Consider the following 24,610-nt stretch of genomic DNA (forward strand, 5'->3'; position numbering starts at 1 on the left):
CTTTGTATTTATTTTACTTTTTCTTTTTAAATGTTTGTTGCCAATAATGAATTGCTTTCTGATAAATATGAAGAGAACATCAAAGTACTGAGATGTATAATTATGACCAAAGTATCCAAGTATCAAAGCCAAATGTAAAACAAAACAAAGAAGCAAGCAAGATCAGGGAAATCGAGACCAATGAAAGAAAACTGATGCTTGCCAGGAAAATAAAACTCTCACTTATTCCATTGTGAAAGATATTTGTCTGTTACTTTATGAAGTAATTTATCAGATTTAATTTGTGACCAAATACAGCTTTTCCTTACTCATATCACTTTATAGCATATAGTTATTCCAAACCTGTGGGCTGCGGCCCCCCAGTGGGACGCGAAGGTATTGCAAGTGGGCCGCAAAATCGTTTCCAAAATGGTATAATTCTTTTTGTGGGACGGTGGATGTAATTATATAAAAATCAAAATACACATAATAATGTTTTAAACTTGTTAAGTTTAAAAGGATATTAAACATTTTCAAATATTTCATTATATTGTTTTTCCTTTTCCTCCGAGTATTGTACATGTGACAAGGAAAAGAGAACGCATTATAACTGCTTTTTCAGAACTGTTTTTATTCTACACAGCTGGATGATGTAGCTGGGGCGAGGAAAGTCTGGACTGCTCCCTGCTGCCCCCGTGACCCAAAACTGTGGACAACGAAACAAAACGAAAGCCACCTTTTTTAGTATTTCACCATAAACTATCTCGAAATAAAATGACAATACATAACATACGTACAACACACATAAAGAAGTTAATTCATGATGTTAATTGTTAAGAGGTTTCGTTTATAAATGGTTGAACTTTCCTGGGCGTCCCTTGACAAGTTGGCTCGACTTATGATATTAAAAACCACCAACTTCTCATTAAGATATCTAAAATAAAATAAATCAACATGTGACTAATCATAAGTATTTAATTATTTCCAATACATTCTCACTCTTGAGATCTTTCTCCTTCCAGAAGTTACCAGACTGTTCTGTGTCGCCACAGCTGTCACACCCCCATCACCCTCGCACACTTCCCCTCCCGCCACTTCAGCATCAGGCATTTGCTAGTGAGTTCTCAGCTGTCAAGTCCCTAAATAGAAGTTATCAGGAGGAGACCATTGTTGACACGGGGGTCTCCTTGTTTCATTTATATATTATTAATACACTTTGCTTGTTAGAATAAAAAAGTTAAGAGTATTTCCTCAAAAAAAAAACATTCATATGTTCATATACTGTGTGTTAAAAAGCTTTGCTTTGTTTAGTAATATTGACCCCCTCAGTTTGCCCACCTTACCCCTGTCCCGCCTCTGATCCACTATAAATATGTATGGCTGCTCTGGTGGGGGAAGATTGCATTTTAAACCAAAGTCTCAAACGACACACTGAAGCAACAAGACGGATCAACTTTGGAAGAGGAGAACCACACAAATATAAAAAAGGTACAAAACCATTATTCTATTCATTTAGGTTAAAATCTCAGTAGGTGGTAGATCAGGCTCCGTCCAGTAGGGAAGAGCCATTTGTTTGCTGTCTATGGTCAGGGGTTATGACCAAATAAGGGCGGTGGGGACGCCATTTAAAGTTAGATAGCATGTGCATGACCATTTGCCTGATACAACTCAACCAGCAAGGACGCAATGGTGAGAACATTTCTGTTGTAAATGGTGAAAATGTATCAATTACTTTTATTCTGCTAAAACATCTCTAAATGGACCAGATAGTTAAAGTCTTATTTTGAGATTCATCTTTAAAATAAATGGTGTAAATATACATTGTTAATTTAGGACCTTATTCAGAGTTGAACGTTGAAAAATTGTGTTTTGACCAACATTAAATCTCTTTTCACCAGATGGGAGACCCAGTGCAGCTCAAAGATGAAGGAAACAAATTATTCCAGGCAGGCGATGTTGATAAAGCCATTGAATGCTACTCGAAGGCAATCAAAGTGTGTAAGGACAAGAAAGTGATGGCTGTCATTTACAGAAACAGATCTGCTTGCTTCTTGAAAAAGGTACGCAACTTAATACTATCTCAGGAGGCGAAAATATTAAATACTGCACGCATTGACTGACTCATACGTTTTGTTTCTTAGGAGAATTATTCAGGCGCCGCTTCAGATGCATCAAAAGGTAAATGTGTGTTTGTTTGTGTAAAACTGATATGTATAGTTAAATGTGGTCTTTTATAAATTGTGATAAACCCAACAAAATAAAGCTAATAAGCTTCATTAGTCAGGGGGCCCCCAACAATATTTACAACCTTTTCTGTATGCCAGACCGGTTAAATGTCAGGATTATGTTTATGAAACGACATTCAGATAGAAAGAAAGTATAAATACAATAGCATGACTTCAAAAAAAATACGCTGAATCAGCAAGAGTTGTGGACTGGTTACAACTAGATGTTTGATTGTATGCTGACGATGGTGTTCTGTATGTGTGTGTCTCTTTTAGAGACCTTCTGCCAATGTGTGAGTTGTTTGAGCATTTTTTATATGGAATGACTCATTTTTACTACTTAATAGTAACATGCTTATGGTATTTAAGAGAAAATCTGGTCTTTTTTCAAAAATGAAACACCTTTCAGACAGAAATAATCAATTATTATTTACATTTTTATTTCATTTCTCATTTTCTCAGTTCATTGTAAATTCACATCCTACAGTAAACATGCAATTTAATATAATAAAATGATTAAAAAATGTAGTATTTTTTTTAACCTTTTTTCGTTTTTTTAATCATATAGTTAATAGAAAATATAAAAATTTAACTTTCATCTAGTAAAGACAGAATTCACTGAAAGAAAACTTCTATGATAATGTTGAATCTAATTTGCTATAATCTAACAAAAAAAAAGAGCTTTCATGATTTGTCAAAGTGAATCACCTTTTTCATCCTTTTTTTTCATGCCCTGTTTATATTCCTGATTAATATTGAAAGTCACTCGTCCATCTTTTCCACTCCTAACACTAAATTCTATAGATGCACTTTGTTTACGTAGTTTATCAGAAGTATATTTACATAAAAAATAATTAGTCTTTAATTATAAGTTGTGAATGACATGAATCTCTTTTTACTTCTACAGCTATCGATGTCGACGCTGCCGACATCAAAGCTCTCTACAGGCGCTGTCAAGCCCTGGAGAAGCTGGGAAAACTAGACATGGCGTTTAAGGACGTACAGAGATGTGCGACGGTTGAGCCAAAGAACAAGACCTTCCTGGAGACTCTTCGTCGGTTGGGGGCAGAAATCCAGGCCAAGGTTAGAACTAAATCCTCTTTAACCCGTAAACAGTGAACCAATTCATATTTATACTTTCTTTAGGGGTCTAAAGACAACTGGATTTATGTTCTCCTTCATTTTCTTTTGTGTTCTTCCACAGCTGAAAACATCATTCTCCACAGACTCAAGAGTTCAGAACATGTTTGACATCCTCCTCAGTGAAGAGACGGACAAAGAGAAGATGGAAAAAGTGTGTATTTTTCTAAAGAGAAGTTCATTTAAAATAACTATACCTCGTTGTTGTGGACACAGATTTAATACATATATTTATCTCTCAAGGCTGCAAACAACCTGATCGTGCTGTCCAGAGAAGATGCCGGCGCAGAGAGAATATTCCAGAATAATGGCGTTAATCTTCTGCTCAAGATGATTGAAACTGGAAAACCTGAGATGATTCTTGGAGCTATCCGTACATTGTCTGGCATGTGCACCGGACATAAAGCCCGGGTAAGAAAAGGGTTTAATTTTAGGGCACCATGGACAACTCATGGATAACTCCAATTATTGATGCAGGCCATGGCTATTGTGAACTTGGTGGGAACTGTGAAGATGTGCAGCGTCATGGCCATCGACAACGAAGAGATTTCCCTGGCTACTTGCAACCTCTTCCAGAGTGTCAACGACTCCCTCACTGGTGCAGATAAAAGGAACTACGGGAAAGAAGAAGCCTTGGTTTTAGGTAAGACACCATCTATTCTCACAATCTTCACTTCCTCTTCTTCTTAAATGGTGATTTAAAAGTAGTTTCTTCAACCGTTGATCTACAGATGCAGCCAAGGACTTGAGGACAATTCTTCTCTCTCTGCTGGAGATGCTTGGAAATAAGAAAGTGTCGGGTCACGGCAGAGACCAGGCCCTGAACCTGCTGAGCAAGAACGTTCCACGCAAGAATAAGAAGGATCCTGACAACTCCACTGCTCTCTTCACTATTGACAATGGTGGGCAAAATAACGACCATGTCAAATATCTGCGCATGAAGCTTGATGATACATTTGTCGTACAGGTCTAAAGAAGATCCTGAAGGTCTGTGGTCAGATTCCTGAGCTGCCCGACCAGCTTCCACTGACTGACAACACACAGCTGATCGCAAGCGTGCTCCTCAACAGACTTTACGACGACCTTAAATGCGACCCAGAGAGAAACAATTTTAGAGACGTTTGTGACGAATATATCAAGTAAGTAGATTATAAATGATATAATAACAAAACACATTAAAGCCATTTTATGTTTTGTTATTTCCCCGCAGATCCAAAATTGACCCCAACAACATGGACAAGACTATTCATGCCATTAACGTCATCTCAGGACTGCTTCAGGGTCCCTTCGACGTGGGCAACGCTCTCATCGGCCATCAAGGTATCATGGAGATGATGGTGGCGCTGTGCGGTTCTGAACGCGAGGTGGATCAGATGGTGGCTGTCGAGGCGCTCATCCATTCCTCCACCAAGATGAGCCGAGCCAGCTTCATCATCACCAACGGAGTTTCTCTGCTCAAGGACATCTACAAGAAAACCCAAAACCAAAAGATTAAGATTCGTGCTCTGGTGGTGAGTATTCCCCACGAGGACCAAGAACACCGTCGTATATCACGTTGGGTTTGCAGTACCTGGATTTTATGGTTTAAACATGTTTCTTCCAGGGTCTTTGCAAACTGGGCTCAGCTGGAGGTGATGATTATAGTATGAGACAATTTGCTGAAGGTTCCACTGAGAAGTTGGCCAAACAGTGCAGAAAGTAAGAGACTGTCTGTCTGTCTGTCTGTCTGTCTGTCTGTCTGTCTGTCTGTCTGTCTGTCTGTCTGTCTGTCTGTCTGTCTGTCTGTCTGTCTGTCTGTCTGTCTAGCTACCTACCTACCTACCTACCTACCTACCTACCTACCTACCTACCTACCTACCTGCCTACATACCAATCCCACCTACCCACCTACCTACCTACCTACCTACCTACCTACCTACCTACCTACCTACCTACCTACCTACCTACCTACCTACCTACCTACCTACCTACCTACCTACCCGCCTACCCACCTACCTACCTACCTACCTACCTACCTACCTACCTACCTACCTACCTACCTACCTACCTACCTACCTACCTACCTACCTACCTACCTACCTACCTACCTACCTACCTACCTACCTACCTACCTACCTACCTACCTACCTACCTACCTACCTACCTACCTACCTACCTACCTACCCGCCTACCCACCTACCTATCTACCTACCTACCTACCTACCTACCTACCTATCTACCTACCTACCTACCTACCTACCCACCTATCTACCTACCTACCTACCTACCTACCCACCTATCTACCTACCTAATATTGGTGCTCATGGCTGATTATTTTCTTTTACCAGGTGGCTCTGCAATCCCCAAATTGATGCAAAAACAAGGAAATGGGCTATTGAGGGTCTGGCTTATCTGACCAACGATGCTGATGTAAAAGATGACTTTGTTGAGGATGAGATCGCTCTCAAAGCCATGTTTGAGCTAGCAAAGGTACAAATAAAGCTGACGATCTGCAAATATTTGACAATAAATTATCCTAAATAATTTGTTTTCTTTCTCCTTATCAAAAGTCAACGGACAAGACCATCATTTACTCAGTGACATGCACGCTGGTGAACTGCACCAACAGTTATGAAAAGAAAGAAATGATCCCTGAACTGGTCCAACTGGCCAAGTTCTCAAAGCAACATGTGCCAGAGCAACACCCCAAGGTACAGTAGTGCCTTTACAATGTTGCATCTGTTACAATGAGTGCGTTTGACATGATTTGTGAACGTACAGGACAAGAAGGACTTCATTGAGAAGAGAGTGAAGAGGCTGCTGAAGGCTGGAGTCATTTCAGCTATGGCTGTCATGGTCAAGGCAGACAGTTCCATCCTGACTGACCAGACAAAGGAGCTGCTGGCAAGGTGAGAGAATATTTTTATATTTTAGTAAAATAGAAAAAAAAAAAGTTGCCATTTCTGATTTCTGAATCCATTCTCATCTGTGAAGGGTTTTCCTGGCATTATCTGAGGATACTAAAGATCGCGGTACTATCGTCGCCCAAGGTGGTGGAAAAGTAAGAAAAAAATCGAACTCATCGTCCAGCTTTTAATATCTCAATGTATTTTCCTGATCTGAAATAAATCTCTTTGACCTTTTTTCGCTCTCAGGCTTTGATCCCGCTGGCTCTTGAGGGAACAGAAGCTGGAAAGGTGAAGGCCAGCCACGCTCTCGCGAGGATTGCTGCCATTTCTAACCCAGAAATTGCTTTCCCTGGTGAAAGGGTGAGACATGCCACGATGAAAAACTCAATTATTGGCGGAAGTAGAGAGTAGACCAGTCCACTGTTCTAATTTGACCTCAGCATGCAGGGAGCAGGGAGCAGTTTGACCATTAAAAACGTGGAGATAAAATAACTCACAATCTCAAATTCTTATCAGAAAAAAAAATCGATGTGCTGAAGTTAAAAGCATGTCCACCATGTAGTTTCAAGTGATAAAAGCTCACCTCTGCTAATGCATTCTTTTGTCTCACCAACAGGTGTACGAGGTCGTGAGGCCTTTAGTCAACCTCCTACACACTGATCGCGATGGACTCCAGAACTTTGAGGCTCTTAGAAGCCTCACGAACCTGGCTGGCTTCAGTGAAAAGCTGAGGTAAAAAAATAAATACTCACTTTGCTACATGAAAATCTTAAACCGGTTAAATCTGGACCATTTCCACATTACATTTTTCTTGAACATCTAAGACAAGTGGACCATTTTCCCAACATAAATATAAGAATCCCTTTGATTATTATCTTTTTTTTATTTTTTAATAATATTTTAATGAGAACCAGAGGCACAAAATGTTATTTTCCTGTTCCAAATTTGCTTTAATAAATTATAGGTTTGTTATTTAATTGGATATGTAAAGAATTTACTTTCTAATCCTTAAGAAAAAGTGTTACGGCATGGTACCTTTGACCGCAGCTTCCGTTGTTAACTATGCTAGTTAACTAGCTATGCTAGCTATGCTAGTTAACACAAGTACAACACTTTGTTTAAAATGTACTTTACATTTACCCTAACTATCAATTGATGCCATCTTGCAAGCTTGCTGGCTGTGGCAAATTTTTCAAGTGAAACAGTATCTTTTAAAGATAATAATAAAATGGGTGTAAAATGGGTGTAAATATACAAGATGGTCATGAATCATGATTTTTAAATTCATAAATTATACTTAAAATAACTCAAAAAAATGATTGTATTATTTATTATATTAAAGTATACATAAACATTTACAATCATGTTAAAACATCCTTTTAAATTGGAAGCGTCTTGATCCTTTTAACTACCTTTTAGTCACATTTTGTGAGAGTTTACAGATTGAACTTCAGACAAAGGAGAATCTCTTTTTCTTGATCATTTCTGTTTATTTAAAGAACGAAGATCATCAAAGAGAAAGCCCTGTCAGACATCGAGAACTACATGTTTGAGGAGCACGACCAGCTCAGACAGGCTGCAACAGAATGCATGTGCAACTTGGTGTCCTGCAAAGAGGTATGAATAGAATCATCAAAAAAATGGAAAAGTTAAAGATGCTACAAAGATTTACAACTGTGGTCATTTTTCCTCAGGTCCAGCAACATTTCCTCAATGACGGCAACGACAGGCTGAAGCTGCTGCTGCTGCTCTGCGGGGAGGACGACGACAAACTCCAGGTGGCTGCGAGTGGAGCTCTGGCCATGCTGACGGCCACGCAGAAGAAGCTTTGCCACAAGATGACACAAGTGGTAAGACGGAGTGACGACTTGTAAATGATGATCATTTTTTTTTAACCGTGGGAATCTAATGCCGCTCACAGACGGGGCAGTGGCTGGAGATCATCCAGAGGTTGTGTCTCCACACAAACCAAAACATCCAACACCGTGGCCTTGTGGTCGTGTTCAACATGATCAACTCAGACGACCCGGAGCTGGCCAAGAGAGTGATCGAGAGCGAGCTGCTGGAGATCCTCACGGTCATCGGCAAAGCTGAGAACAACCCGGCGAGACAGCAGCCCATCGATACTGCCCGCACGTGTCTGGTCAAAGCTATGGACCTGGGTCTGATCAAACCCTTCAGCACCTAAACCTGAGCAGACTTTTTCCCTTTTCTAAAAACGTCTTTTTGTTGATTTTTTTTGTATCTTCTTTTAATGTTTAAACCTCAAAGGAATCTGCCAAGGATATGTCATTTCATTAGGCTTTCCATAAACACACCGTTACAATATTTCTTCACTTTTAAACGTCTTCTTTTCAAGGCTTTTATTTTTGATGTTGTCAAACTATTTATTAAAACATTCTGTCATTTTATATGCCAATGTTGGTTTAGTTTTTTTGTCAAGAATACAGGCTCTAACACATTTTACTCTGGTTAGTGTTTTATCACTTTCAATGAGTTCAATATGAGGTCGATGGTTGTCAATCAGTAACATAATAATCAGATTTCTTTTGTGTCTGTATCAACCTTGACCTCATATTTATTCAATGTTACAATGATTCCAAGCTCGCTGTGTCTAAAGCAATGCACCAAATTATTTATCAATTTCAAAAAGGAGGATAATATCAACATTATAAAATAGTGAAGTTGCATAAATAAAATGGCCAAAATAATGACAATTATGAATCATTATGAACCAGTTAAACTATTTACAAAAACTAATTTTTAATTTAATTTTAATTAATCATAATTGAATATAGTAGAACAAATTACTCATTGAAGAAAAGTTCAATCATTTGAAAATGTATTAACATATACAGAATATAATAATGTCGTTGGGGCAGCGAATTAAATGATGGTGAGAACAGATATTTATCTATATTTTAATAGTTTACTACCCCCGTGTCAAACTAAAAGCCCTGGGTCTAAATCCGGGCTGCAGGATGGTCGGCTTGAAATTGAAATAGATGAATGTTCATGTAGATGTGAGGAATAAAGTGTGGTGTTTTTAGATAAGATAAACAATGATTACTGATGGTAATGATTATACAGAGACTTACCCTGAGAGTCAAGCTGATGTGGAAAGAATTAGAACTTGAAGGAAGTGTTTGGGACAAACATTAAATTAATATGAATTACTATCAGCTCATACTTGTTGTAATCAACAAATAGGAAATAAAATTTGAATCATAAAACATGTATTGCCAGTAAATAAGGAAACCAGATTTTTTTCTTTGGGTGGTGTTGTGGAAATATAATATAAAATAAAAAAAAATGGACCAAAATATATTAAAATTACACTAAATAAATGACAGTTAAGAGCAACTATGTATGCGGTATCTATTGTTAGGTTGCATTATTATGGGTGAGAGGCAGAAGACACACAGACCAGTCCATTAGAAAGACATAAACGGCCACTACTCTGCAGCAAAAATTCTGACCTGCTCTAATAGGAGAACTTACATTTCTCCGATCCTTAAAACTCTTCACTGGCTGCCAGTTTCTTTCAGGATCAATTTTAAAATTCTGGTTCTTACTTTCAGATCTATTCATGGTCAGACTCCTCCTTCCATCAGTGATCTGATCCAGCCTTACACCCCAGCTCGGGCTCTGAGGTCTGTTGATCAGAATCTTCTGATGGTTCCTGAACACCTTCTGGACCAGAGGAGAGAAATCCTTCCAGGCTGTTGCTCCTAAGCTTTGGAATGATCTTCCCCTCCCTCTGTGTTTGATGGATCTACTGACTCCTTCAAGAAACATCTCAACATTCGTGCAGACTTTTATCTTAATTTCTTGGACTCCTTTTTTGTCTTATGTGTCTTGGCATTTTAAAGTATACATTTTAACTGTGTATTATTTTTGATTGTTCAAGCGCTTTGTGACCCTGGTCTAGAAAGATGCTTTACAAATATCCATTACTTTACTCATTATGCTGCAATCAGGATGATGTTCGTAAACGTTCCTGTAGAGGGCGCAGTTAGCAGCTCTTCAGCGTGAGAACTCGTGTGTGTGAAGAGGAAGGACTCAGCTGAACACACACACACAGACACACACACACACACACACACACCTCCCTGACTGCAGGAGTGTTTCCCCTTCACTCTACACTCTGACCGCGGTGGAAAACACCAGCTTCTCTTCACTACATTTAAGATTCTTTTCCTTCCTCGCTTGATACGGAAAGTGTGTCGCTGCTGGAAAGTGTTTCTTCTTCGACGGTTCATCGGAGAGTCTGGTGAGAAGAATCGATCTTAACGAGATAAACATCTCCCCCTTTTTAATGTCATTATGATTTAAAATCTAGAAATAATTTTTAGAAAGTGTGGCTGTACTTTTTTAACATATTCTTGCTTTTATTTGAACTCTTAATTTCAATTTAGGAATGTTGACATTCTCAATTCTTCTGCTATATTTACTGATAAAAACAATTTGCCTATACATTCGGTTAAGTTATTATTATGATTATTATTTTATAAAGGCATTCGTGTGTTGCTAACTTTTAAAGACGTTTGTCTTTTCTATGTTTAGGAATACATTTAAAATTGATAATATTTTGTGTCTGTTGTGGAGTGTTTGCAGTGGCCAGTGCCTGTGAAAAGTAGTCTAAGGATGTGAACTAAAAAAACATTAAATCTAGTTTAAAAAACGAGTCACTATAGATATGGTTGATCAAAAATATTAAATATAAACCTGAAAAAGCACAAAGTATTGCAGGGTTTCGTTGTCAATTCGGCGTTGTTTATAATCATTCTGTATTCTTAAAATTGTTGTTGTACAACTCGCTTTTTTTGTTGTTGTTGTTCTGTTATTAAAATATGTTCACATCCATGTTTCCTAAAAGCCCAATTAAAAAAACATCGTATTTATTTGTATCTATTTTTGTATAATATTTGCCTATTTTAAACAAAAACTTTAAACAAACCAAAAAGTAATTAAAACTGTAGTTGTATTTTTACTTTAACAAACTACACTTATTGTCTTTGTAATCAAAAATGGCAAATGAATCAAACATTTTTTAAAAACAATCAGAAATTTTTGGAGAACAAATAGTTGTTTCTTTTAGACGTTCACTGATGTACATTTGTCAAAAAAACACATACAGAGAACATGTATGTATTATTGTTTAATATCACTATTTAATAAGGAATTTCTATACTTTTATTTCTTAATAACTGAAAAACAAATGTTCTTTAAACTAGTGCTTCAGGTGTGGATTATGAAAACATGCAAACAACATTATGCATCAACAAGATGAAGCTCTTATGAAAGTCTGTCCCTCGGTGAACTTTTCGAATGATTGTGATTTGAATGTTAAACCACTCTTGCTCGCCACTGCGGTGTTTTTGAAAGGGAAAGTGTCTCATGCAAATCTTTGAGACAGCACCTGGCCTCCTGCGAGGCGTTTGAGCTCATGGTTATATAATGTTTTCTGTTCGCGTTAATTCATCGCAGTGAGCATATCGTGTCAAAACAAATGTTACCGTCTTATCCTCCGGTTTCACGCTTGCTTGTAGTTTCTGATCATTAATTCGACACACATAGTGAGAGAGCTTTTGGCAAATGAGCAGCAGTTGTTGTGTGAGCTTGTTTATCCAGCTGTTGCAGCTTCCTGAGAGAAAAGGTAACGTGTCACTTATCAACTGCAGGGTTTTTAATGCAGTCTTGTGATGCAGGGTCAAAGAGCAGTCTGTTCTGGGCTCTACCTTACCATGGGACAGCTGTTGAGAAACCAATTTAAAGACATAAGCAGCTCATTAAAAGACGGTTGCATAAGTCGGCAAACTGCACGGTAGTTCCCAGCTTTTTTTCTTTCTCCAGGATGTTTGGTATCAAACTTCTGGACTCACGGGAGTTGTGCTGATGTTGGTGTAAAAACCTATTCAACCATTAGGACTGTAGCGGTTATATCACGATAAGATTAAATAAGATATATTCAGCTCACGATATGATTTTATTCAATATATTCAGCTCACGATACAATTCACATATGCATATATACAATACTATATGTTTCGCTCACATTATGATTTTATTCAATATATTCAACGATTTAATACATATCCACGTAATGACTGAAGTTTAATAGCAGCACATGATTATAATAATATTCTTAATGTATGCATATTTGAACATTTATTTGTTAATTTTATTTTACACAAATGTATGTAAAAAAAATGTAAATGATGAAAAACAATGTATTATATAAAAAAAAAACACAACCTAAAACAAAAAAACCCCCACAAAAAATAAATAAATAAATATAATTACTTTTTAATTGATACAGTGTTCTTGAATATCGATAAAGTACGGTGAAAAAATACTTGTACGGTGTATCGTTTATTTATCACACCACTTTTAACCATGTTATGTGTTTGAGCTGTAGTTTTTAATGTAGGATGCTGTAGGATTATACTAACCTCCTAAGTACTAAGTATTCTAAATCATAAATTATAAGACTTCTGCCTGCTTTGTTATAAAAACTGTATAATGATTTGTGTTCTGTTTAGGAGAGTTTGATAATTTTCAAAACTAAAATTGTGCTAATTGTTTTAGCATTTGTTGATAAGGTTTATAAATGTAGAAAAAACAAGTATTGAGTAAAATTCTTACCTCCAACTTTTCCAATCTGACACGAGATCAATACCCGGGACACTGATTTCTAAAAACACGGGGATACCCAATAGGTATGTCCTATTTCACTAGCACCAAACAAAGGTAGATCCCAAAACAAAATAACAAAACAAACCAATTTTAAAAAAAAATATTTTATAACTTTAACACTAGGATGGTTTGGATGGACGCTAGATAAATCAAGCTTAGGTTGATGCATTGTTTAGGTTATTTGTAATCCATCTTTAATGACAGCATTACTAATAAAATGTTTTACAAGCATCTTAATAAAGGTATTGGTTATCTTGCCAATGATGATGGCAGATATTGATGTAACAATTTAAAGATAAAGAATTTGTTTTTGTTTTGATTTTCTTTTTAAAGATATTATCAGCCAGGACCTTGAAATGTGCTCTTTCTTCCCTCTCTCTCTCATTCCTGGTCTTGGTGTGTTTGTACCAAAAGACAACATCCAGCCTCATTTTAGTGGCGCATTTCCTCTGCTACTGCAGACTGCGCAGGATCTGCTCGACTGAGGAGAACCTTCACTGCAGCATTAACTCTCCCTTGTCTTTGTTATGTACTTAAAACAAATCAAGTGGGAATAATTTCTTCCTCCAGTCAGGAGATTAAAAACATCTTAGTCTTTTTCCTGGTAATGTTGCCAAATGATTAACGAGAGTGAAGGAGTTAAGACTGCCAGAGGAGAGATGACTTTGCAAGGAACAATTTGGCCGTTAATAATTATAGCGCTACGATTGTATTCCTTACTTTAAGAAGACTCTTTATATCAATATAAAACCTGCACCGATTATAATAATAAATGTAAAGTCATCTCAGCCCTTTTGTCTCAAACTTAAAAGGCATTTGGGAAGTTAGAAAATGTGATTCAATGCGTCAACACTGCAGCGTTGAAGAGTTAATATAATTGTATTTTCATTGTTGAAATGAATATCTATGTAGTTGCATCTCTGTTGGTGGGGATGACAGTCGTCGGTTTGAAGTTACCACAGTGTTGTTCAGTGTGTGCTGCTAATGATTACGTTCAAACTGGTTAAACTTGTACGGCTTTGTAAGCGTGTCAAAGCAGACCACGGGTAGTCCTGAAGTAGCACGCATAAGACAAGTCAACTGCCTGAATATTTTTAATAGTTAAACTATTAAAGCAACAACCAGTTGTTTAATGTTATTGTTACTAGTATTATTGTTATTTTTATTTAACTGCGATACTCTTTGTAGTTGGCAGCTGTTGTAGTTTAGTCAACAGTGACACCTAAACCCAACACTGAAGTGGTGGAACGATTTAAAACAAGTTGAAAGTTTATGTCGATAATAATATTCCTTATAGTTGTAGACTTTAACATAAACCTGTCATTTAAAATCCCATCCTCCTGTTAAAAGTACTATCTCTTGTGACACACCGGAGCCTCTAAAAACCTAGAGAGGTCAGAGGTGAGCCTCATTCTCCACACCTCTGTTCACACTTGTGAGCACGACATGGGCTGTTCCCTGTGTTATCTGTTTTATTGTGCTCATTCAGTGACGGGGCTGCACTCCTGTCAGCACATACCTCGCTCCTCTGATAGTTCGTGCCACAGCCAGGACCTCGTCCTTGCCCACTTTTTATTTTTCATTTGGATACGTCCAGAATGGTTATTTAAATCTTTAAAAACGTATTTTTTAAAAACACAACATATTATTTATTGCCACACAACATGCTGCTCGCTTTATAATTATATAATCGCTGTATAATCATATAATCGCTATATAATTATATAATCGCTATATAATTATATAATCGCTATATAATTATAATGATTAAAAGCACTTGAGGATTTATATTAAGACCCAAAATGCACTGCAACAGTTTTTTTAGCCACTGTTTATACAGTCAAATGCTTGGAAAAAAAAACCAAAAATACACAAAGGTAACACAAAAAAATGGCTTAAATTTAGTGATGGATAATCATATTTTAAATGCCACCAAACAATGAGCAGATTGCACTTCAAATGCAGAAAAAGTAATAGAAAAATATAACTATTCAATATTCTATATATCAGGCAGATGTTTTGGATAAATGATATAAGTAAATTAGCTTGAGGTTGACTATCCTTCATACAGCTTTGTATCACACAAAGATTAAATTATCAATGTCATTCCGTTCTGTATGAATGGTGTGGATTCCATTGCAGTTTTTCACCCTGAATTGATTCTACAAGCCTTTTTCAACTTAAGTATCTGACGCAAACTTAGGTTTTGTATGGGATCCAAATGGTGAAAGCAGCTGAATGTAATGATCTGTTCCAGATCATCTTAATCTGCTTAAAGACAGACTGACAGACAGACAGACATATGAACGCCAACAAAACATAAACAACTTTCTTGGAACGGCCAAAAAGATTCAGAAAACTTTATTTATCCTGGGGTGGCGAGCAGACTGGCTGTCGCGATTCCAAATTGTGAGCCATTTAGTAAGAAGCCGAAACTGACCTTCACAGGTCAAAGTTTTCTGGCTCCGATGTGAGAAACCTCGGCTATGTAATGTCAATAAATAAATATCATCACGTAGTAAAATGAACTTCATGTCAAACGTCTTTGTCCACGTCTTGTCTGTGAGTGTCTTGGCTGCGCGACAGTTGGCAGCCTCACAAAAATGTGAATACTTTGGTGATTGCTGCTTAACGGTTTTACTTAACGCTTGAGTTTAGTCCCTCGTGCTGTCGACCTTTCTCTGATAGAACTTTAATGTACGTAGACCTTGTTTTTGTCACGTGCAAAGGAAAGTCTTTCATGGTTTATTTGTTGTTTCAAACATTCTAATTGCATGGATAATATCATAATATCAAGACTCTCAGCTGAACATGTCAGTTTTACTGTGTAAATATTTGGGTTATGAGTTGGCAAGAATCTGACGTTACAATACATATCACGATACATGGGCAACAGTACTGCAATATATTGCCATACAACAGTAACAGGGATATATTTGTACTATTGTCTGTATACTTGGACTCTGGTGTTTGCGAATTCACAGACCGAATGACTCATTGGTTTTAAAACCAAAACATTGTATCCTCTTGTCCTCAGTTACTGCTGGTGATCTTCCATTGTTCCTTTAGCTGAGGAGAACGTAATGACTGCTGCCATCTAGTGGCCGACATCTCCTGCCATCCTACTGCAACACAAAAATGAACAAATGCGAAAGATATTTGCATGTAGGTGGTAAAAAACTCAAATTACCTTTCCAATTATTTTAAAATATAATTTATTGAAATATAAAACATAAAGGAAAAATCTAAGAAAAATAAATAGGATTTGAAGCTGAAAAATGGATACATTGCTGTTTAATATTGATACAGTATCATACAAAATATTGCGATATAAGTATATTGGTATTTAAACCCTAAGTAAATATGAGAACTTGACCTCTGAACCAAAGATTCAAATCAACCATTCACACTGTTGTTGTTATTAACCAAAAACAAATACTTGTTCTTATTTCTGTTCAATAATCAAGTTTGTGTGGGACCAAGAGTAAAGTCGAACCCCAGATTTATTTCGCAAGTATAATTCTGCAAGGTCAGCGTTGAGGCTCCTCATGATCGTGCTGCTCATGATTCAATTACTGTTTCTACCAATTAGCTCCCAGGGGACTTGGCATCCTCTCAAGAATTCAAATCATTTCAGGGTTTGTGGTGTTTGTTGTTGTTGTTTTGGTTGTCTCACACAGCCCCCCCCCCTACCCCCTCCTCCTTCTAGCTTGGTAATGAGGCGGGCAAAGGCTCGGGGGGCCGAAAAAGGAAAAGGAGGAAAGAAAACGAACTTGACTGAATAAAAACCAATGACTGGAGGAAGATGCTGAGTTTTATCACCACGATGTGGATAATAAACGTGGCATCATGTTTTCTTATGAGGGACTTTGGATTTCAATGTAAACCTCAACTGATTCAAGTGATAAACAAGTGGCGTTAATCATGTGTAAATATATAAACAGACAGGACTCTCTGTTTTATGAATGGATGGTCATGCGACTCTCTGGACACAATTCCAACTCCTCGTTGCTTCTTGTGCAAAGTGGAACTGGAAGAAGACGCTCGCTGAATAACAAACACTCGGAGCATCTGTTCATGCAGAGACTCTCAGGTTTTCTTGCCTATCTGAGCCACAATATAATCCATCACTTGTCGTCTCGATTGAATCTGGGTTGAAACTGTACAGAAGATATTCAACATTATGATAACAAATCACAAGTTTTTCTCTCACGCCTTGCCTCCTTCTGAAAGTTATGTTCACATCACATCGTGTCATGTGAAAGGTTGACGTGCCCCGCGGTTGCTGAACCTGCTCTTGTAAAATCGTAATGAAAGGTCAAAATGAAATGCCAGCAGGCTGCCGTGCATTGAGAGTGGATTATATTACTGACAAGCTCCTGCCTACACTGTCAAATTATGATCTTATTTTTGGGTCTTCTCTCTCTAATCAGTAGCATTGAATACAATTACGTAAAGGGTGTTTTCACAGGAATTGAATTGGAGAGTCTAATAAAGTACAGAGAATGAATTTCATTTCATTTCATTCATTCATTCGGATGAGTTTCTCTTTGCCCTCATATCGCTAGCCCAGGTGTGTTGACACTTTTTTAAGCATGTGGGCTACTTATGAGATGACGTCAAAACGATCTCCCTACTACAAAATGGTTGGATGTCATGTCAAACAAAAAAAATTATTTCCTGGGACCGTGTACGTCATTAAAAATTGAAGATCCACTTATTGAAACTCAACAAGATACCAAAGTTAAAACACTGTATCCTCTTGTCCTCAGTCATTGCTGGGACGTAACGAGTGCTTCCATCTAGCGGCCGAAGATATACAAATGACGTAAATATCTGCATGTTAATGGTAAATTAATCAAATAAAATAATACTTTGATATATATTGTGTTTATATATTATACACACTTTATTGAAATATTAACAACAAAAGGTGCATAAAGTGAAGGTCCTGAATAAAAATAAGTCATCCTGAAAAATAAAGTCTTTATTTGGATATAAAGCACCGTAATGTTATTTAAGAAATAAAATGGTAAGGCCTCAAATGACATGACATTAAGCCTATAGATTTACATGACGACTAGCTTTCGACTGACAAACACCGTTGTGGATTAACTATAGACCCTGGAAAGGTTATATCCGTCCATGAAAGGTTGTTTAACGATGAGTCTGTAATACTCAAAAAGCTCTGAATATTATGTATTATTAGATATTAAATTGTGGTTTTTCCTTGGTTTTAAATTTCAATCTCCGGTAATTAAAGTGACAACAAATATTTACAGATGAATGATGAGATGAACTTGAACTCATTATAAAGTCTATGCAAACCCAGCTGAGGGTTTATGGTCATATGAGGGCAGTTATGTAACATTCATCATCATCAGTTATAAACTTTATGAATCTAAACTAGGCAGAACTCATTATGTTTCTTTTAGTACTTTCGACCGTGGTGCTGCGGTGTAATACCACATATATTCCCAGTTGTAAACATGAACAGAACATACAAAACTAGCATTGGAATTTTCCAATTCATGGAACCTACTTACATGTAACATCAGGCTTCGAATTTAACCTTTTTATGGTCTAGGCAAGTGTTGCCTTAAAGAAGAGCATACATTTTAGGGCACAACAATCAAAATAAACACACACATAAACAACATCGACAGGTTTAGGAACTGAAAATTAAACAACTAAATAAATACTTACCTAAAAACGTTGTGTATTTTGCTAAAACATTTTTTTTTACAACAGCCTGTAACTCCTCGTCTTTCCTTCCTTTCATCCATTTTTAAAGTTCACTGCCTGACCAAAATTCACCAAACACCTTCACCTCCTTCGAGACGCTGATTCTCGGCTGTTTCCATCGTCAGTTGACCTTTGACACAAGCTTCCAAAATGGCTGTGTCCATGCTGTTTACCTTTTAACCGTCAGATATTGAACAGTGGAAAATGTTAAGTAACAGTCAAGTCGGGATGATTTTATTATGTTTATTCGACGAAACAATTACGCTTCCAGGAATTATTAACAAATGAAAAGCCCAGGGCGGTCACGGCAAGTTGGTGCCGTAAACACGGGTACATTTTTCAGGGCATTACGGCGAGTGTGGAGGACGGTCACGGCGAAGTGCCGTGGTTGCGGCGGTTAATTTCGAACCCTGTAACATGACATGCTTTGAGGTGGTGGATGTCGCTCGGAGCAAATTGTTCTGTACTCAAGAGATTATGCAAATGTTGTTAGTATTCTATCGTTTTTATTTATATCCTCACTTGCGGTGCTTATTTAAAAATCCATTACTTTAATTTGACATTCTAAAGTGAGTCAATAGTTTTAAGTATCAGGTTCAACTCATGTTCAACTCTCCACACAAAGACACCCCAGTGTGTGGTTGACAACGAGGTGGATTTGGTGAATAAAAAATGATTCAAATATGCTTCCAGAATGAGGTATGCAAATGTTGGCCGGGGTTAGACGTTTATCTTGTCCCTGCTTTGGATGATGAAACACAAACACACCTCCGGAGGATGCAGGGAAATATGGAGCGGAACATGCCGAAATCAGTCACCGACATCCCCCCCCCCCCCCCCACCCCCCATCATCTGTTTGACAACTTCATGACTTCATGACTCACAAGAGACAAAACACAGTGTGATGAACATGAAAACATTCTGTTCCACGACTCGCTCTGTAATAACCTTATTTTGGTTATTGTGTAAATGTAAATCATTTCTGTGTTTGTGAGAAAACATGATATTTTAAGAGCAGAACAACCCTGGAGCTTAAAGGTTTTCATGACGGAAAACTACACTTGTTTTCTTAACCCGTCATAAGGATGTTTCACCCAAAACCTCATTCAAATGCTTATTTCCATATTTCTAAAATGTACTTCATAACAATAGAGGCAGGAGACTTCAATCTAAATACTTAAAAATACAATGTGTGTTCTTCTTTTAATACATTTATTTTTTTATTATACTTTTTTTAATGGACATAAATGAGATAGTCCTACATATTTCACGTCACAAAACGAAGTTTGTTAGTTTTCTCTTTTCCTTTTGAAAGACAAACAATAATAACTTATTGTAGAATACAATAGATCAATAGATCTGAGCCCACACATCCTTGAAGGTCGCCATGAATACAGTAGAATAAGAAGCCCTTTTATAGTTGTGATATTACGCCGGCGAAGGAATTTACAGAGTCCGAGGGAATCGCTAAAATGTACATGTGTTAAATAAATAAGAAAATGAGGTATAGAAGTTTTAATAAGTTATTCCTACAAACTAAACTTCAATCAAACCTGTGTAGGGTCGTGTCTTGCACTAAAAAAATGAAGTTAATAAAGCTAATCCTCTCCCGAGCGTCTTAAGAAGCAGACAATCTCCACAGTATCCCGACTAATCCAACATCCATCCCATGGGGTCACTGAAGGTCATGGAAGCTCTCCTTCCCCCCTCGCTCTCCCTTTATGTTACACTATTGATTCCCCATTATGTCTTTGAACTGCTTCGGTAATTTAATCGTATCTGGTGGCTGAAGCCAAACAGAACAAAATGGAAACCCTTGAATCTTTGCCTGCAATGATCAGATGTGTTACACTGAATAATTGAATTTGGTTTACCCCGAATTTTCATTTTTTAGAAATGCTTTCTTGACGTGGATGGAGCTAAGGGTTCGCTCGCTTTCATTTTTAAGGTGAAATACATGAAAATCACGCTGTTGTTTCCCAAAAATACAGATGGAAATTGTCCAATAGCCCTCCATTGCCCATAAAATGTATTTTAACAAAAACTAGAGTTGCTAAATGCCCCACAATGGTCTCTTGTCCAATGTTATGTTTTGTATATTCAGGATTTGATAGGCCGTTTGCAACAATATTGTAGGTTGCAACAACAATATAGTCGTTGGATCGTCTATTTTCTTGTTGATTCTTACAAGACAACGTGGATTGAACGACAGCAATTTTGGGCACCACAGAAACATGGAAGTTACTTCATTGATTCCATTTTAGGTTGTAGTTTATAGTTCATAGATTCCTTTGTGCAATTCCCCTGAGGAAACACATTCGTGACAGATTTGTTTTGTTTTTACATCACAGGCAATACACAGGATTCAGATTCTAAGACGTGGAAATCTACAACATGTAGTAACTTTTGTTTGTACATTTTCTACTAAAAATGGCCAGAAACAACATAACCTCCTTGGCAGAGGTAATAACAATAAACCATCTTAGTCAAGTAGACCTTTTAACAAGTTCACTTTCTTTCGGCTTGTCCTTATTTGGCAGACTATGGAGGTTTCTTCTGTGATATACCACCATTTTCAAAATGTCACATCTGTGCTCCACTGAAAAATAACATCTGCCTTGGCTTAGAGTTCAAAGTTGGACTTGTCAGTCAGTGCGACACTGGATATATCTCAGAAACGTCGGGCTGTGTATTTGATCTGCACTCAAACGTGTTTGCTTGAAGGGTGTTTTCCGAAGACGGGCGAGCAGGAAAGCGGATCGAGAAACCACACCATTTTAAATAATTTAGGCCGCGTCCATTTGATTTGATTTACACGCATATTCAAAACAATCTTGTTAAAATCCTTTAGCAGTACATTTGAAAAAAAAAAGGACGTTGGGAAAATACGTCTGCAGACAATTTAACATAAAAATAAGGAGGAATGTAGCAAATTTGAACTGGTATTGATATATAATATCATGAATACTTGAGTTTCCATTTATGAATGAGCACTTCTCGTTCTTTTAAGAGAACTTGAGAAGATAAATGACTACATAGATACAGTGGCTGTGAGTTTTAAATATAGATATAAGAAGCGAACAAATCTACTTGAGGAATTGCTGTGACATTGATGAGATTTTCTCCAAATTAACTAAGTAAAAAATTAAAGATTATTAATATTATGTATGTAATATGGTTGTAACTGATAGTTTCCTGTATTCTGCAACTTCCTTTGACCTCAGCCTCAATTCAATTAAAGGTTTTCTTGGTTTTCTCTCATAATAAATACTGTGTACTGTTCATGTCACTGTCACTAACTTAATGAATTCACATGGAAATACATTGGATTAAGTGTCTTAAGAAGAACAATGTTCACACAGACAAATTCATAACAATAATCCGTCCTTGTGTTCATCCAACCACCACATCTCTGTTGTGTTGTCGAGGGCCGAACAAAAGCAGCCGTGGGGCCTCTTCATAGATGCTTCTGGAAAAATGGTCTGCTGGCTCAATGATTGGCTGGAGGGTCAGGTGAGTGAGGGGAGAGCGAGAGAGGTGCTTCAGCATAATGTCTGCTAACACTGACAGCACAGGGCCAAACAAGCCTGCAGACTTATTAACATTCCTCTGGTCCAGAGCCTGCAGATAACTCGACTGGATCAGGTGGCTCGGCAACTCTCTGGCGGGTATAATCGGACTCGGATTGCACTTAAAGAGCCTGATGATCGGACGTGTTTGGAATTGTATGAAAAAGATTCGGAGGAGAAGGTCAAGGATTTAGAGGCAAAGCTGCCATCACTTGTTCATCACAAGTTTTAGTAAAAAACAACACTTGCATAATCCCGTGATGAAACACTCCCACCTTCAGCAAATCCTTCAAATACACAAGAAGGAAAATTCAAATATATACTTTTATTTCTGTGAGAAAACCAGTTCCATAGAATGCCAGGAAAGGAAATTGTAAATAGGGCCATTTTAGAATAGATATACATATATAGAAAAATATATATCAAATTACGTTTAAATGGAGGTGAATACACTTTTCTTTATATGGCTACGGGGGAAAAATAATGATAATAATAAGGAAAATATATCCACATCCAATTTATTTTCCACATTTCCAAAAAGGGTATTTCCAACAACTCTCTTTCCTCCTCATCTCTTTCTTCAACGTTTGTTTTTTACAGTCAATAATGACTGTTTTCCATTCAACATACAATGCCAATGTTTGTTTCCACATCAATATCTCTCTATCCAATTGCCCTTTTATTCCCTAATCATGGCACTCCTGGCATTCCAAGAAGTTCAATCTCAACATTCTTCATTGATTTAATCATTGACACAGATCTTCTCCACGTCTCCCCCCCGGGGCCTGAATTTGACATATAAAATTTGTCAAAGAAAATGTCAAATAGTCGTGGCCAAGTTGTAACTGCTTTCAGCTGCTGCCTTGGATCAGACTCCAGGTTGACTAGATATAAAAGAAACCACACATGGAGGAACGTCAAGTGGTGTTGATCCTATGTTTATAGCAACAGAAGGGCTGCTCTGATAAAAAGAACAAACTCTTCACTGATAAGTGCTGTTGTTTTCTCCAAATACTCTTTGTAGTTGGCCAAGCCTCAGAGAAAGAGAGAGGTATAGTGGCATGTCTTTCCTTTCATTAATGATTGTGTTTAATGGGTTTATAGCTCATCCATTACCAAGAACGGTACTTTGTGATTGTTAGTCAACGAAAACCAAATAAGTATTTGCTGCACATACCTGCAAATAAATTGAAATTCATCACGTGAAGTGACTGCGGGAACTGAGGTGCAAAGTGGACACTGGTGTGCTTACCTCACGATGTGATTATGACATATTTCCGCAACCTAGTTATTTAAAATAACTATAATTATCACTTTTTAAGAACAAAATAAGCTTTTATATCGGTGGACGTGATGCATTTTGGTTTCACGTGTCAAACTTTGAAAGCCAAATTGGGGCCACTATGTTGTTTATGAGAGATTCCCATGGTTAGCTTGATTTAGGGTTATGTTGCTTCTCTACTGAAAAGAAGTGGTTTGTATCGACAAGAATCTTGCAATTAGGTTATCACGATACAGGGGCAACAATATGATATATTGGGATTGGGATACTGTAGGAACAAGGATATATTTGTCGTAAATTTGCCCACGTACTTGACTGCATGACACATGGTCATGTGGACGTCGTTTTTTGGTTTAATTGTTGCTTTAAAAATTCTAATCACATGGATGAAATCAAAACAACTGTCAACTGAATATTTTTATTTTACTGTGTGAATATAAGGGGTGTGTATTGCTAGGGATCTGGCGACATGATACGTACCAAGACACAGGTAAAATGGTACTATATATATATATATATATATATATATATATATATATATATATATATATATACAGTATATAGTATAGTATTCGTAGTATCAGATTACTTGACTCTAGTGTTGCAGAATTTACAGACCACATGATTCTTGACTAAGTCGTAACTGCTTTCATTTGTTTTTGAACAAAATATGTCCAAACATCAGCTTTAAAAGGCGCTGTATCCTCTCGTCCTCAGTATGTAGCTGGATTTCATTGTTTCTGCAGCTGAGGAGGACGTAGTAACTGCTAATTTTGAAGTTTCAATATTTACATGTTAATTACAAAAAGAGAGTGGTTTTAATCTACACACACTTGAAACTTAAAACCATAAAATAACTATGGTTAAAAGAAAATGTAATTTGGAAGCCAATTTTTTTTTTTTTTTACGATAAATTGTGTTATCGATTTTCACCGCTTGTTTGTTTTTGACCGCTTTCCAGCAGACATTGGTTAAAGATGTCAACGAACAAATGTAATTTGTTTTAATTCAGTTTTGGCTTGTATTCATTTAGGCAATTTTGGCCTCTTCGTTGCATACTCGGACATTTTACTTTTGGAATTC

General features: G+C 37.2%; 2 protein-coding genes across 3 annotated transcripts in view; both read left to right on the forward strand.

The window, feature by feature from the left end:
• Window positions 1-1,383: 1,383 nt before the first annotated feature.
• Window positions 1,384-8,447, forward strand: unc45b (unc-45 myosin chaperone B). Its single transcript, XM_087794152.1, has 20 exons — window positions 1,384-1,467; window positions 1,878-2,039; window positions 2,121-2,157; window positions 3,112-3,287; window positions 3,409-3,498; window positions 3,588-3,755; window positions 3,822-3,987; window positions 4,076-4,246; window positions 4,312-4,483; window positions 4,555-4,855; window positions 4,948-5,042; window positions 5,672-5,813; window positions 5,894-6,034; window positions 6,105-6,232; window positions 6,318-6,384; window positions 6,479-6,592; window positions 6,849-6,964; window positions 7,732-7,849; window positions 7,927-8,082; window positions 8,154-8,447. Exons 2-20 carry the CDS (start codon window positions 1,878-1,880, stop codon window positions 8,418-8,420), a joined length of 2,787 nt encoding a protein of 928 aa, XP_087650278.1. The 5' UTR covers window positions 1,384-1,467; the 3' UTR covers window positions 8,421-8,447.
• Window positions 8,448-10,360: 1,913 nt separating this feature from the next.
• Window positions 10,361-24,610, forward strand: part of pip5k1bb (phosphatidylinositol-4-phosphate 5-kinase, type I, beta b) — a 35,844-nt gene continuing 21,594 nt past the window's right edge. For both annotated transcript variants that reach the window (XM_087794163.1, XM_087794171.1), the window contains exon 1: window positions 10,361-10,505. The gene's annotated coding sequence lies outside the window, so the exon portion shown is untranslated. The remainder of the gene's footprint in view (window positions 10,506-24,610) is intronic.

This window comes from Callionymus lyra, chromosome 1 (assembly GCF_982586985.1).
Source record: "Callionymus lyra chromosome 1, fCalLyr1.hap1.1, whole genome shotgun sequence".
Taxonomy (NCBI): Eukaryota; Metazoa; Chordata; class Actinopteri; order Syngnathiformes; family Callionymidae; genus Callionymus; species Callionymus lyra.

Excerpts from the sequence above, each read along its gene's own strand:
- unc45b (XM_087794152.1), top strand. The coding sequence starts at position 1,878 with ATGGGAGACCCAGTGCAGCTCAAAGATGAAGGAAACAAATTATTCCAG. Across the intron at positions 3,756-3,821 it reads GCACCGGACATAAAGCCCGG|GCCATGGCTATTGTGAACTT; the intron begins GTAAGAAAAGGG and ends TTATTGATGCAG. Across the intron at positions 6,965-7,731 it reads GGCTTCAGTGAAAAGCTGAG|AACGAAGATCATCAAAGAGA; the intron begins GTAAAAAAATAA and ends GTTTATTTAAAG.